General features: G+C 44.5%; 1 protein-coding gene across 5 annotated transcripts in view; it reads right to left on the bottom strand.

Moving 5' to 3' along the window:
• Positions 1–14782, bottom strand: part of HDAC9 (histone deacetylase 9) — a 428850-nt gene that overhangs the window by 260805 nt on the left and 153263 nt on the right. For 4 of the 5 annotated variants that reach the window (XM_083467863.1, XM_083467859.1, XM_083467860.1 and 1 more), the window contains one exon: positions 9468–9530. In XM_083467863.1, coding sequence (XP_083323989.1) covers positions 9468–9530 — 63 coding nt within the window. Of the gene's footprint in view, positions 1–9467; positions 9531–9913; positions 10077–14782 lie in introns of those variants that run through there. The other variant, XM_083467861.1, reaches the window with a different exon arrangement.

Genomic DNA, 14782 nt, shown 5'->3' with positions numbered 1-14782 from the left:
AGCGTTCCAAAACCAAGGCAAGCTTTCCCATAGCAAGTAATGCAAAGCGGATTCATCCGTTCCAGACTTTTAAAAACAACCCCTAAAACAGCAATTTAACATGAATTTTACTATCTAACGAGACTATTGAGCCATAAAATGAAAGCAATAACCAATGTACTGTACTATAAAATAAATAAGACAGTATTGTAGATGATAAAAACTAAAATTATTATTTTTTTCTTACCTGCACTGATGATAGTCACTGTTTATCCATTTCTGCAGTCACACAAGAAATCAGTAGCTGAACTGGGTTCCACACAGTCACAAACACAAATTAACTGAAAAAGCCTCAAAAAACAAAAACGCAAAATAAATAGCAAAAACAGAAGCGCCAAATCTGTTCTGGAAGTCCGTTTGACTTCCGAAATGTCTGAAAACAAAGGTGCAGCTTCTGATTGGTGCAGGCACCCTGGAAACAATAGCCGACAACCACATCGGATGTTCGGCTTCTGAAAAACATTTGAAAACCGGAACACTTACTTCCAGGTTTTCGGCATTTGAGAACCAAGGCGTTTGAGAAGCAAGGCGTTTGAGTACCAAGGTACCACTGTATTCCCATTTCACAGGCAAGGGAAGCAAAACAGCATTCCTGTGCTCTGCTATAGGCCCCTCAGCCCCACTTATGCCTGTGAACTGAAGTGCACAGCACTGCTGCGTAATATGCTGAGGGGTAGCATCCTGCTTAAAGTGTACATATGTGAGGAATACAGGCTTCTTGGGGTCTAACTACAGATTTTAACGAAGTTCCATGTTTGGAATTCCCAATGTAATTTTCTTCTTTGAAAAGCAAGGGCTGCAGATTTCCCTCCACACCAGTTCCATCACTTAAATATCACCAAGGTTTGGAGGAGCAGGGAATTGCTATTAGCCTTTGAAGGAAAAAACACTCAGAACCAGGGGGGTTTTTTTGGGGGGGTGATATTCTCCCTGTCCCCTTATGGCTCATCATAGCTCCAGAATGTGCTTTGGCCTTCAGCTAAAATCCAATCACCTGTAGCAGGGATGGGAATGTTGCTGGACCAAACTTCCCATCACCCATGCCCATGGGTCGTGCTTGCTGGGCTGAAGGGATACAGGCCACATCTGGAGGGTCATAGGTTCTCCAGCCTGTGATCTATGCAACAGTCTACAGGAAGCACATATGCTATGGCAATCAAAACACATCATTTTGCAAAGGTTTCTTCTTTTCTGTTTCATTCAGGCTTTTTCTTGCTGGGGGTGTTGGGTGTGGGAGGGTCAGGGTCAGGGGAAGGAGAGTTGCTCACTATGCCTCTGCATGAGTCCTGGCCAGGAATATACACTTAGCCAGGCTTAGGTATAGCCATCTTCCATGCTGTGGAAGGTTAGCCCAGTCCTTATCCACACACAGATGGCACGCTATTTAGCTTGTGTAGTCATTTCCAATTCTTGTATTTATTTAATTTTACATACTGTGCTATAGCTAAATAAATAAAAACTTTGAACGAATGAACAGAAAATGAACTGGAAAGGGGCTGGTCAATCCATCAAGCCGATGGCCACACGGTCCCAGGTAGACTGAGCAAGGTGAGTTGCTGCAGAGCAAAGTGGTTACAAGGGAAGAACTCTGCATGAACTCTCCTCTAGGACTTGCCATATCAAGTTGCCATCAAGTCAGTTTATCCTAGGCTGCATCCCAGATAACAGAAAGAATAGAAACAAACAAACAAAAAGCTCAGCTCCGCAACATAAAATTCGAAAATATGAGTCACAAAACCAAGCATATTCCTAGGCAACCACTATGGGAGAAAGTAGTTATCTGCTATCAGCCCTATGCCTTAACACATCTTCCACCACCCTTTTTTTCCTGGTTCCATTAATAGACAGATGACTCTCTCTAATGAGAGGCCTTGTGATATATGTCTAGCAAGCTATAGCCGTGAACAAATGATCACATCTTGTTTGGGAATATTGGCCCGGGGGGGGGGGAGGGGAGAATAAAATGTTAAACCAAACTTTTCTTGAAATTTTCCTTTTTTTCCAATATGAGTTTTCCTGCTGATAGCGCTAACAATAAAAGAGGTTGTATTCAGTTCGGAACATTATTAAGGGATCTACCACGCCCCAGTGTTTTGTATCAGCAACATTTTCTACCATTTTTGTAACTGAGAAAAGAGAGGACACATGATGCTCATTCATAAATACTGCTGCTTAGGTTGAATGGGGATAGTTTCAATGGCACATGCCTGGAAATATCTATGATGGGAGCATGTGCATTTGGGACTTTCTCCGAATGGCTTGGGTTGAAAAACAACAACTCCAGATTGTCTCACAAGTGGTCTGTGTGTGCGGCCTTGCATAATGCACCATGTTTAGAAGTGCATCCTATAGGGTTTTAATGGCTCTTGGTTATGGCATCCTCACTGGGGGGCCCTAACCTGGAAGAGAAAAATACATGCAATCTGAGAACTATTTGACCTTCTTAGATATTCTGTGCAAAGTGAAAAGGGTAGCACTATTAGGCCAATGGGGCCCTTGCTGGTCTTTGCCAACCTCTGGAACCAGCCCTGATGTGCAACGTATGTGCAGTTTTGAGACCCAAGGAATAAAGCTGAATAAAGGATATGCGCTCAGCAGTTTACCAACCTGTTGAAAAAGAGACTGAAATAATAAATTGGCACAATGAAATGTGAGGAAGAGGACAAATAAGTACTTAACTTGCAAACAGCAGAAGCGAAACAGCATCTCTGGATGTCTATGTGCAGCAATACCAGGCAATAATTGTCACAGCAGAATAGTGGCAAGAAAAATACTGTACCTCACTAAGAAGCACAAAACTGTGCATCTGAAAACCAGGTGGATGGGTTTCTCATGAGCCTGGGCAAATTCAAAAAGTGCCTTCTGTTTGGTCAAATGGAGTGAAGACAATTGCAGAGGAGGACATATTTTTAATAGCTTGGCTCCTCCACTTGAGCCATTTGCAGTGTGGTGCCCTGCGGTTGGATTGCTAAATCAGTCTGGTCAAGTAGCACAGCTAGGGCTGGCCCTCAGGTCTCCACTCCAGACCCCTCACCACTGCTCCTCAAGACCATCAGAAAACAGGGGCAATGGCAAACAAACCTGGTGTCAGCATGCCAGTCACCAGCCTCACCCTATGAGCTGACACTGATTGCCACAGCATCCTCTATCTATTAATTTTCTAAATGCTTTATCATCAGGGGGCAGTGGCCAGCCAGGCAAATATATGGCTACATATATGTTATCATTTTTTGCTTTTAAAAATCTATCATCATTTTCTACAACAAAATAGGGCTTCTTCCCAGGTAGATGTGCTTAGCAGTAAGGAAGAAAAACAACATTTTACTCTTATACTCCATAAGTGGTGCTATGACTGAGATCAAAATGCAAAACTGCATATGCTCAGAGACTTTCCTTTCTGCCTCTTTTAATTCGGGTTAGCCAAATGATTTTGTTCTGACATATCAGGAAGGTAAGAATGACTGTAAAGCATGGAATGGCAGTGTGCGTGGGGGAGATAAATGTTAATTGGGTGCTTTACAACTGAAGTAAGTGAAGAAGGCCATAAGTTTAGCATCTAAAATTACCTAGGTGCACTACTGATTTGGTGACCCAACCATCTGCACATACTCTGGTCACCCTCCAACCCTTTTGCGATTTGTTTGAATAATGTCTCAGAATAGCCCACCTCACAGGGTTGTTGTGATGATAACATGAGGAAAGGATAACCACGTGTTTCACCTTGAGCTCCTTGGAGGATCACTGGGGTATCAATGCGGGAAATAAACAAATATCAGCCATGGACACCAACTTCATCTTCCTACAGTGCTGCAAGCCACCACACCCTTTTCTCTGATGTTTGGTCTTGCTAACTTACATTAAGTTATACACTGATGCAACAATCCTGAGCCTAGCTATCTATACTTAGATCCCACACGTTCATGTGAGTGACAGAGAGAGCTAAGGGAGAACTGGGTGCATCACAGCAGCTTTTTGAAATAAACATTTAAAAAAGAAACTAGTATCTCTCTCTATCATGGTGGAAATTCATTTTCTGATCTTTGAGCTAGTGGGTGTTGGAAACTGTTACTCTCTAGCTTTTGTTTTCTTTTTACTGAAGAACTTTACCACCTGATTTTTTAAAAAACCAAATAATAATAATCGCGTCATTATTATCACACAGTAACATGCAGGTGCCTTTATTTAGCACCCTTCTAGAATGCCTTATTCATAACCTGATTTCTGATTGCTGCCTCTCCGGTTCATCCCATTCATAATAGGCGCTGCAGACAGAGAGGGAGGCAAATGGAGGAAGCAGTAATTAAGGGAATTCTAGAACTGCTGCTTCAAATGACAGCAATATTTCACGAGCCTCGTAGCCTCAGAAACTCCTGTGACAGTTTAGTTTGTGAATGTGTATCCAGTGCCAACCCATTCCGTTTTATTTTTTAAGATTGAGTCATCTGAGCTGAGGAATGCTTGTACAATTTATTTAAGGCTTTGTGACTGAAACAGAACCTATTTAGTATGCGCTTCATTTGTGCAAATTCCTAATTGTTTTTCGTGGCTGATGGTAGGTGGTGTAAATATGCCATGTTGTGTTTCTGGCTAAAGGAACTGTTTATCCACCACAATTAATGCACAGGAGAGAACCTTGCTTATGCAATCGGAACACTAGTCCATCTAGCTCAGGACTGTCTACACTGAATAGCAGCTCTCCAGGGTTTCAGGGGTATCCCCAGCCATACCTAGAGAGGGCAGAGATGGAACCTGGGGCTTTTTACCTGCAAATCATATGCACCACCACTGTGCTGTGGTCCCTTCCCACATCCTTAGTACATGACAAGCTACAGAGCAATGTAAGCAATTATATCGTCCACCAAAGAGTGCAGTGCGCAGCCATTCACGTGAAAGAGAAAACCAGCTCATTTTTTTGAACACACATCCATACAGAAGCAAGGCTCACCAATTTCAACAGAACTTAGTTTTGAACCAAATGCGCGTATAATCATCGCATAAGGTAAACAAGATGAACCAAGTAAATTTGATGGTTGATGGATTCACTCTCAAAGCTGCCAACTTTTCACTGGCCTGGTTCGGAGGACTTAAGTTTTAAAACAGCCTGGCAGGCAGGAAGTCACCATGGAGATAAAGTGAGAGGAACTGCTGTGGGGTCCTGATATTGTTATCCAGAGACTCACACAATCAGGGTCAGGGAAAAAGGATTCACTCCAATGCTTTCTCTTCCAGGTATCCAAACTGTACATCGTGAACATAAAGGAGCATGTGGAATTTTAAGTCTGTGTTACATGAAAAAATCCATTAGATTGCTCACAACATTTTTTTAAGCGGGATCTAACGGCTGGCACCTGTGGTCAAAAAAGCACAGGCAATATGCCAAGTCCCTTGAAATTCCTTGTGACCAGATGGGATGCACATACCCAATCCATGAGCTCTACACTGAGCAGACTGGAGCCCTCAGCGCGCCATGTCTGCCTGGGTCTCTTCCAGGACAGACAGGGAAAGCAGAAAGCATGCGGTTACCCAGAAACAGCAGGCAAGCATTTTGTCAGTTGCCAGGCAACCTTCTCTACATGCTTTCTCCTGCCCCGACCTCCCCCAGATGAGGGCTGAAGGTTCTTGATCAGCTGTGTAAGCAGAATTGATAGCAGCAGCCAATAGTAAGAATACCCTGGGACCTACTCTAGGTTCATGCTCTTCTAGCTGGTGGCCTTGTTGTTTTCACACCACTGCTTCCTTAGTGCCTCCTTGCTGTTTGGTCCCCTTTGCTTCACCAGATCTACCTTCCTGAAATCCCTGCTGTGCCAGCTCCACCACTGCTTGCCCATCAGGACCTCTCTTTCTTAGGCCCTCCTGGTCTGTTGACGTGTTTCCCCTTCAGGTCTATCTAGTGTCAACACGGACTGGCAGTAGCTCTTCAGGGGTTTTAGTCTAGCTCTAACTGGAGATGCCAGGGATTGAACCAGTTGTTCTACCACAGAGCTATGGCCCTTCCTAACTCTCCTTTCCCCTCCAAGTGACATATGTACACTTTAAAAAAGCACTGTTTGAGTGGACACAAAGACCTTGACGATAGCTCAGTCAGTAGAGCATGAGACTCTTAATCTCAGGGTTGTGGGTCTGAGCCCCACGCTGGGTAAAATCTTTCTGCATTGCAGGTGGCTGGACTAGGTGATTGTCAGGGTCCCTTCCAACTCTACAATCTGACGATTCTATGATTCTAACCCCACAATGGACACACCCTTAAAAGATTTATTGCAAGAGGGAGAGAAGGGCTGGCTATAAAGACCTAGAAACTTTATTATCCCGTCAAGCCGTTCCAACAGATGACAATACGTAGAAGAGCACTGGTCAAACATTTAGGGATCATGTAACTTTATCTGTTGTACAGAAGAGATGATTTTGGCAGATGATGATTCTCGTGTCACAGGCCTCCAGAAGTTTGAAAAGCTACACCTGCCCAAAGTCCCTTTTCCATACATCTGTTTGGTATAGGAACCCAACAATGTAATCCTAATCATGTCTGCTCAGGAGCAAGTTCCACAGTGTTCAGTGGGACTTGCTCTTAGGTAAGTGGGTATACAGAGGCGCCAGCTTGTGAGGGCAATGGGAGAGGGGTGTGTGCCATCCACAATGTTGGGAGAAGCCAGAGGCAGAGCCAAACTGAGCAGCTGCACAGCTTCAATGGCTTCTACTCCTCCTCCGCCTCCTCCTGGCACTGCCACCAGTGGGAGGCTGCTTCCACACTCCTTCCACTATAGCAGGGGTCTGCAACCTTTAAGACAAAAAGAGCCACTTGGACCCATTTCTGAAGGAAAAAAAACACCTGGGAGCCACAAAACCATTGTGACATTTAAAGCATGTGCGCCGCTGCCCTCTGATCTGACAGCGGGCGGGAAGGTGACATTGGGACGGTGCGTGACTAATGCACGCACCGCCCCCATGCAACATCACAGCCAGTACAGCGCCCGCCACAGTGGGGAGTGTCGGGGCGCACAATGCGCCTCCTCCCCTCGCTAGTATCCGCCCCGGAGCCGCGGCAAAGGTGTAAAAGAGCCACGTGCGGCTCCGGAGCCACAGGTTGCAGACCCCTGCACTATAGCCACTCTGTGCTCGACTCTACGCTCTGCCTCTGTACAGGGGCACCCCCCACCCCCAAAAGATTGGGGCCCCAAGGAGCTGGCGCCCCTGTGGGTATAGGAGTGCAGTCTTAATGTTGAAACTTTGCTCATCCCTAAGGGAGAACTTTCTTAGCCTATGATAAACCAAGACACACCAACAAGTCCATAAGTCCTGCAGGGTCCCAAAATGCCCGTGTACCCAATTTAGTTTTCGAAATGCCAACTCGCTCCATCCCCAATTAAATATAGAAACATTGCTCCCTATACTGTCAGCGCACTGGCACATCAAGCTCAGTACTGTTTACACGGAGAGGCAGCAGCTTTTCCTGGTTCCAGGCAGGAGTCTTCCCCACCCCTACCCAGAGATGTCAGGGATTGAACCTGGCACTTCCTGCATGCAAAGCAGACACTCTGCCACTGACCAACGCCAGGCACTCCCCTCTTTTTGCTATGAATTACTATCTGCACAACAATTCTCACCACAACCTTTGAAGAGAGGATGGGCAGCTGTGCACCCAGCAAACCTGCACCCTCAACAATCCAGGTGCGCTTTTAAATCTACATCATACACAGCGACAATTGTGGGGCTAGTGGAGGGCATGCACTGCATTGTGCTCACCTTCACATGGGGAAAGGTCCTGGTGCTTTAACAGAAGCCCAACAGGCAGAAATCAACAGGTATAACCATTCCCTAGCATGGGAATGCAGTGATGGATAAAGCTTCAGCTACTGGTTTCTACCTGCTATGCATTAGTTAAAGGTACAGAAAAGGGTACTTTAAAAATGCACATGGCACAAACCATAATTTGAACCTACAAAAAACAAGGTGGGAGTAATTAGGAAATAAAAGTGTAGGCTTTTCAGGGTTCTCACTACAGCATGCTTCCTACAGTTCTTGTTCAAACTGCCCAGCTGAGCATACCCATGAGATTCCAATGCTATGCTTAGTTTTACTTATAAAACAGGAAGGGCAACAGATTATCACATATCCTATATCATAAAATCCCATAGAGATCAACAGGTGCCCTGGGAGTATGGACATTGTAATGGGCAGGCTGTCAACCAAACATTTGTTTCCTCTCCATTAATTAGGGTTGCAGCCACTTGAAGGCTTGAATAAGATTATGCAACTGATCAGACATTTCAGATGAGCAAGCCTTGCACGATTTAAAATGAATGAAAGGAGTTATGGCATGAAAACGAAAAACTTCATTTAAGAATCAGTACTGTACCACTACCACTGTAGCACCACACAGTGCCAAGCAAGTACTGTGTCTTGTATTCGGGAGCATTTATGTATTTCTCAATTTATTAAAATGTGTGTCCAAAAACAATAATACTTTTCCTATGGCCTCATCAGCTTCTGTGATTTTTACATACCATGCATTGCAAACAGGTGGTTACAGAAGGCAGGAGAGCTTCTAAACCTGGAGAGGCGGGTAGTTTCAACAATTTGGTAACTGCATCTTTAAAACACCTGTTCACTAGATACTTTCAGCGAGTCATCACATCTAACTTTCACTTCAATGTTCCCAAATGTGTTTCAAACCATGGAAAGGAACTACAAATCTGGTACAAACAGATGCACTTTAGAACTAAGCTTACAAGGCACCACTAGGGAATCAGAAAAGCATGCTAGCAGAAATCTTTCAGTGTCTGTGATTTCAGAGATAATATTACAGAAGACAGCTTTAAGCCTATTTGCACCAGATAGGATGAGTTACATCTTCCAATTCTTAGCTGTTGTCCACTGGTAAATTCCACTCCCCCCCCCCAAAAAAAAAAATGCTGAGAAAACCTGAGTAGTCCTAGCAACTGCAATAGAGGTCTGAGCCTGTACAGGAAATCAATTTTTAGGATTGCAAACAGCTACCACAACCCTAAGCCTCACTGGTTCAGATGGCTATCTTACTGTGGTTAGGAGTGCAGGCTTACTTCCAAACAAAAATGCTTCATAATACAACCACCCCTCAAGCCCACTGTAAGCAAGCCAGGAAAATGCAAAAGAAAAGAAAATTACTTTCTTTTGCTTAGAAACTAGCATTCCCAGAGGGGCAAGAAAACACAAGCCACGAAACAGCAACAGAGGAATATCTCGGAAGTAATACTGTGGCAGAGCTCTTAGCTGAACAAGGAGCTGGATATAAACGAAAGATGCAGACGTAGAACTCAAATTCTTGACAGGTTCTGTGTATGTGGGTATATAACACATGCATACATATATTATATATGGAGACACACACTGTCACACACACATATGCAACTATCTATCAGATCGAGAAGCTGAGTCAGCAAAGAGCTTCTTACCTGAGCTGATCATGCTGTGCATTCTTTGCTGAGCCAAGAGCTGGTCACATCCCGAAACTCCATCTGAGGAAAAACACGATTCACTCTCGTAAATTGTCTGCAGCATATTCCAATCAGACTGCACTTCTGCTACATGAAAGATTCATCATCAACCGTTCAGAGGCGTTGGAAGCGACCCCTTCTGCTCCTGCTTCCTCCTCCCCAGGATGAGTGGGGTTTAAAAAACCCGAACCAAAAACAATACTAAATGGCACTAAATTACCAACATGTGCATATGTATACGTATAAATGAAATATTTCTATACACAGGGTTTTTGTAAGCATCAACTATGACAGCAATCCAGTTTAAAAACCATTTACTCTGCTGCAGAAGCTTAAGGCACAATGATTCACAGGTATTATTATTATTTTTTAAAAAGAAAATAAAACTGTTGATTATTTTGCACCTCTCTAGTTGTGTTAGCTGTGCTCTGGAAGCCAAGAGCAGGTGGAGGAGGGATATATTTCTCCCTCAGGTTATTCTTGGGAGTCGAGTGAGAGAAATAAAACCACTTAAAAACAAAAACAAGCAAGCACAGTTTCTAGGGACTTGACTCCCTAGGGGTTTAAGTTTCAATTACTCCCAACCCTGGCAAGTGATTCTGTCTCTGGGTCCTCTTCCTCCTCCTCCTCTTTGATTGCCTGCCTGCCTGCCTGCCTGCCTCTCTCTCTCTGTGCAAAGTTGGCCGGAGCTTGTGAGAGCTCATTTGCATACGGATCAACAACAGCCTGGCCCACAGGCAACAGAAATAGAACAATGGCTGGCCTGAGCCAAAAATAGGTCAAGCATGGCCAGATGATTGGAGCCTGCATGAATGCATTTAAAAATACCTCAGCTCACCCAGCTGGCCAGTCCCTGTCTTTAAAAAAAGCAGAAAAGCTGCAGGTCTCCAGCGCGATCCCCTCCAAAGCGATTACCTTGTCCTAATGCCAAACCTGTCTCTGTCTGTATTATGTGTTTAGGTTACTGTGCCTCCCTGCGTGTTTACGTGTGATGGAGAGAGACCTGCGTTTCGATTGTATTTTTGATGCCCTCGCTCCTTTTGAGCGGACCATGTGTCATCTTTTGACAAGAGAGCAAAAGGGGAACAGGTCCGTGCTGGGTCTAAAATAATACCGTGGAAGCTTCTGCTCATAATGTGGCTTCTGCTTCTCCCACGCGCAGCAAGTCTATTTTTGTTGCCTGCCTCTCTGGCTGTGTTGCAGAGAGTTGGCTGGAGCCTTACTACCTCGCCGCTCAGTTGCAGGATGCATAGGCAACTGACAACAAAGAACCAAAAAAATAAAGACAATAAGCCAGCTGAAAGCCATCGCACCCACCCACCCTGCCGCGCCCCACTCCCCAGGGAAGGAAAAGCACATGCAACAAGGAATTGTACTTTGATTTCTGAATAGATTGTTCCCCTTAACGTCAGTTTTCAACTGCAGCACAGCGTGTTAAGCGCTGCAAGCTACAATACCCTCCATCTGAGAGGAGGGAAGTGCTAAACAATTTATACTGCAGAGCGCTCTAAATATAAAAGGAAGTGTTGTCTTAAAATAGCTGCTTCCAGAGTCGCATAGCAATGTTTAAAGGTATACACACTGGCACGCCTCATCCTGCCTTTCAGAGCTACTCATGGTTTACACTGCAGGGAGAGGCACAGAAGCCAAGTGGGGATACGAGACCATCTCTAAGCAAATGTGAAGCAGCAGATAACAAAAGAAAGTGTGTTGTTGTCACGTGCATCACTCCAAGTCTCATTGCCTTCATTCTGAATGATATGTGTGTGACAATATGCTTTTTTGCTTGGGCATCTACTTATACTTAGAAAGGAGCTGGTTCACTGCTTACATTTTTTGTGCACCTGCCTACACATTTGGATAAAGCTGGGTGCAGTCCAGCCTGCATTCAATGGTGCCAACTGAGCACCGAGAGGAAAGCCACGGTTCCCGTATCTCTTGCTCTCCACAGCCCTTTCCTCATGTCAAACAATTGTATTCCAGTTTGCTGCATACACACTCAAGAATGGTCACAAAGGTATCATTCAGTACTTTATTCATTTATCTGGAGTATTTCTTTCCTGCTTTATAGCTCCGAGAGCTTCTCAAAGTAGCTTACGCAAGGTCCTCAAAACAAAACCCTACTCAATTCTGGGAAAGGAATGACAACCAAAAAAAATAAAAATCACACAGGATGTCTATACGGAACCAGGATTATTCAGGCTCTTGTCTTTGTTCTTTGTGACAGCATACCAGACAGCATCTCTCACAAAAGACTCCTCTGAGGCCAAGGAGTGGGGTGAGCTGTTGGATCCTCCTCAGCCATGATGGAAGCAGACTTCCCTTTGATGCCAGTTGCCAGGCAACAGTTCCCAAACTCAGTCCACGATGGATGGTTTCTCCATACGTTGTTGGGCTACAATTCCCTGACCACCAGGCCTCCTGGTTGGAGTGAATGAGAGCTAATTGCAATATCATCTGGAGAGTCTCCCATTCCTATTGTAGACTCAGGCCTCATCTGCACTACACATTTAAAGCAGTATCATACCACTTTGAACAGTCATCATTCCTTAGGGAGAGGGATTGATTAAGCCACTGCAGGAATTGCAGCTCTGTGAGGGGAATTGGGGTCTGCTAAGCAATTTTCAGCACCCTTAGCAAAATACAGCTCCCAGGATGCTTTTATAGTGGCACAATAATGCTTTACATGAAGAGGGCCAATGGTGCCTCACTTAGCAAAGGAGCCAGCCAATGAAAGACAAATAAATTCACCATGTAGCTTTCCATATATTGGATGTAATGAGATAATGGCCTTGTATGCACAGAACGGAAGCAAACCATGGTTTACTACAAATGGACAGCATGTGCATGCTGCTCAAATCATGTCTGCTCTGCTTCTCCCCTTTCCCATGGTGGGAAAGAACAAACTACCGTGTCGGCATAGCATTATGTGCAAATCAGTTTTCATAATTTGTTTCTTCCAAACAAATTACAAGCAATAATAATAACCATAATAATATCAAAGAGAGAGTGAGAGAGAATCAAGAGTGAAGTAATTATGGGTGAAAACATGAGGAAAACCCAGCGCCACTGCTGAATGGACAGCAAAGGAAGAGGACTAGGGCTGAAAGACCAGGGGAAATTGTAGGTGCATGAAGGCAGCTATCCTAAGCACAATATAGGGGACTGTAGCCCTGCTTACATGGCAGGTGCCTGATTTAACAATATCCATAGTTATGCCTTTTGGTACATGGGTGGGTTTTTCACTAGTGCGTTTTTCAATCCTACAATGTGTTGCAAATAATGTAGAAAAGAATACCTGGTCAAAATGCGAGAGACTTGTAATCACCCTCCACAAATGCATCTTAAACCAACCCTTTTTAAATATTGCCTGAAATCACCATTATTTAACAAAAATTAGTGGGACAGACTTGAATAAATAAAGCTCTCTTGTTTACTAGTTTCTTCTCATGCGTGGTTGCTCACAAATCAATATGAAGCAAAGCAAAGTGACCAAACTGTATGGATCATTCTTTCTAGTGACGTCAAGACAATCTAAAATGTCACTGTGTCCTCTCACTGGGTGTGAGTGGCACCTAATCTCTATATTCTAATGTGGAACACAGGAAAATTACAGAGCATGGCTATCCATAGCAGGAACAATTCAGCAGGAGCTTATCTATATCCCCCACTGACAGAAATGAAAATCTAGGAGTGTCTTTGTGCTGCACCCATTAATTTAAGTGGGACCTATTCAGAAGATCTTCTCAATGGGCTGTGCATTTGGATTTGCAGGAAATGAAGGTAAACTAGCAAAGGAAAAGCTAGCTCTATTTATTTTCCTTAATTGCTGTCTCCCACCATGACAAAAGGTTCAGGTAACTAACAATCAACTCAAAATAGAGGCAGCACTGTTTCAAAACTCATTGTTACTTCCAAAACCAGGTTATGCTACTCTGTTACCCTCTAACTGCCAAATGTCATTAATGTGGTGCCCATGAGTGCAAGAGCACTCTTGAGGTCTTTCCCTGGTGCTCACTGGGTCTTTAAGTCCCTAGGCCATAAGTGCATACCCTCCAACATTTCTCCGATGAAAATAGGGACGCTTTTGGAGGATCTGTAAGTAGTGAGGGTGCTTGCCCTTTTCTCCCTTGAAAAGTACATAGACCTGAGGAAGGAAGCTGGAAAAGTGACACTCTTTCCCACTTATTTCAGCTCTATGTCTGTCAGGAAACTGACATCAGAGCAACAGGCGAAGGAGGGGCTCTCCGATTCTGCAGGGGAAGGTACAAGCACTAGGGGGAGACGCAGCTTGATGGAGGGGGAAGGAAATCAGCGTAACACCAAGGATCCAGGAGAGCAAATGGGAGAAGAGGTGGAAGGGCTCCGGGATTCTTCCTTGGAAGTCAGTGAGGAGAGCCCTGGTCCTCCACTACCCACGCCCTCCTTGCGCAGGAGACTCCCGCGCAATGAGAGGTGGAGACGATTGGGAGTCAAACAACTCTTATGCTGGCAATGGTTTAAGAAACGCCCACAGACAGACTCTGCGAGCGACTGAGGCAGCCACACTGAGATGGGCTGTGCAGTCAGGACGGTTTAACCCAGGCAGCCAAGCTCCAAAAGGGGACAGTTTACACATGAGTAACTCCAAACTACTACAATGTCATTTTCAAGCCTCGGATTAATTCTACTGGATCCCAGAACTCCTGGAAAAGAAAATGTTTATGTGTGGGTTCTCTGTGTGTCTCTCTCTGTGGCGAGGGCTGATCTGTGGGATGGGGGAGAGGGGAGAGAAGTAAATGGAAAGTGTGATGCCCATAGCACTTGCTCACAAATTTAGGTTGTGTCCATGGGCCTAAAAATATTGTTGTACCCCATGTTAGATGCTACTGTCCTTTGGCAGCCAACTTTAAACTATTAGCAAGCTAAGAAACCCTTCCCAAGAACCAGAAAAATGGGGCAGGTCTGGCATCTTGGGGTGTGAGCCTTCAGATGGCAGCTCAAGTTGGTACCGATCTCTCAGCTTTACTCAGCTCTCATCCTTTTCAAGGCACAGTCAGGTAGCAGTGGCCTGCTCCAAACGAGGCATACATGCCTGCAGGTGGGAACTGAATGGTAAATTGAACCACAAATTCTAGAGCATTGAATTGGATGACTATCCTCTAAAAAAATTATTGGCCTCATGATTTGTTTTCCAGATTTGTTGCATACTTGATAAGCTAGCAAACTGTGTATCTGATCCTGAAAAGTTTTCAGTAACATTTTATACATGCTTATTCATGAACCTAACATAT

This window comes from Podarcis liolepis (assembly GCF_965112155.1).
Source record: "Podarcis liolepis genome assembly, chromosome: 12".
Taxonomy (NCBI): domain Eukaryota; kingdom Metazoa; phylum Chordata; class Lepidosauria; order Squamata; family Lacertidae; genus Podarcis; species Podarcis liolepis.
Note: the sequence above shows the minus strand (reverse complement) of the source record. Positions and strands in the feature narration are given on the sequence as shown.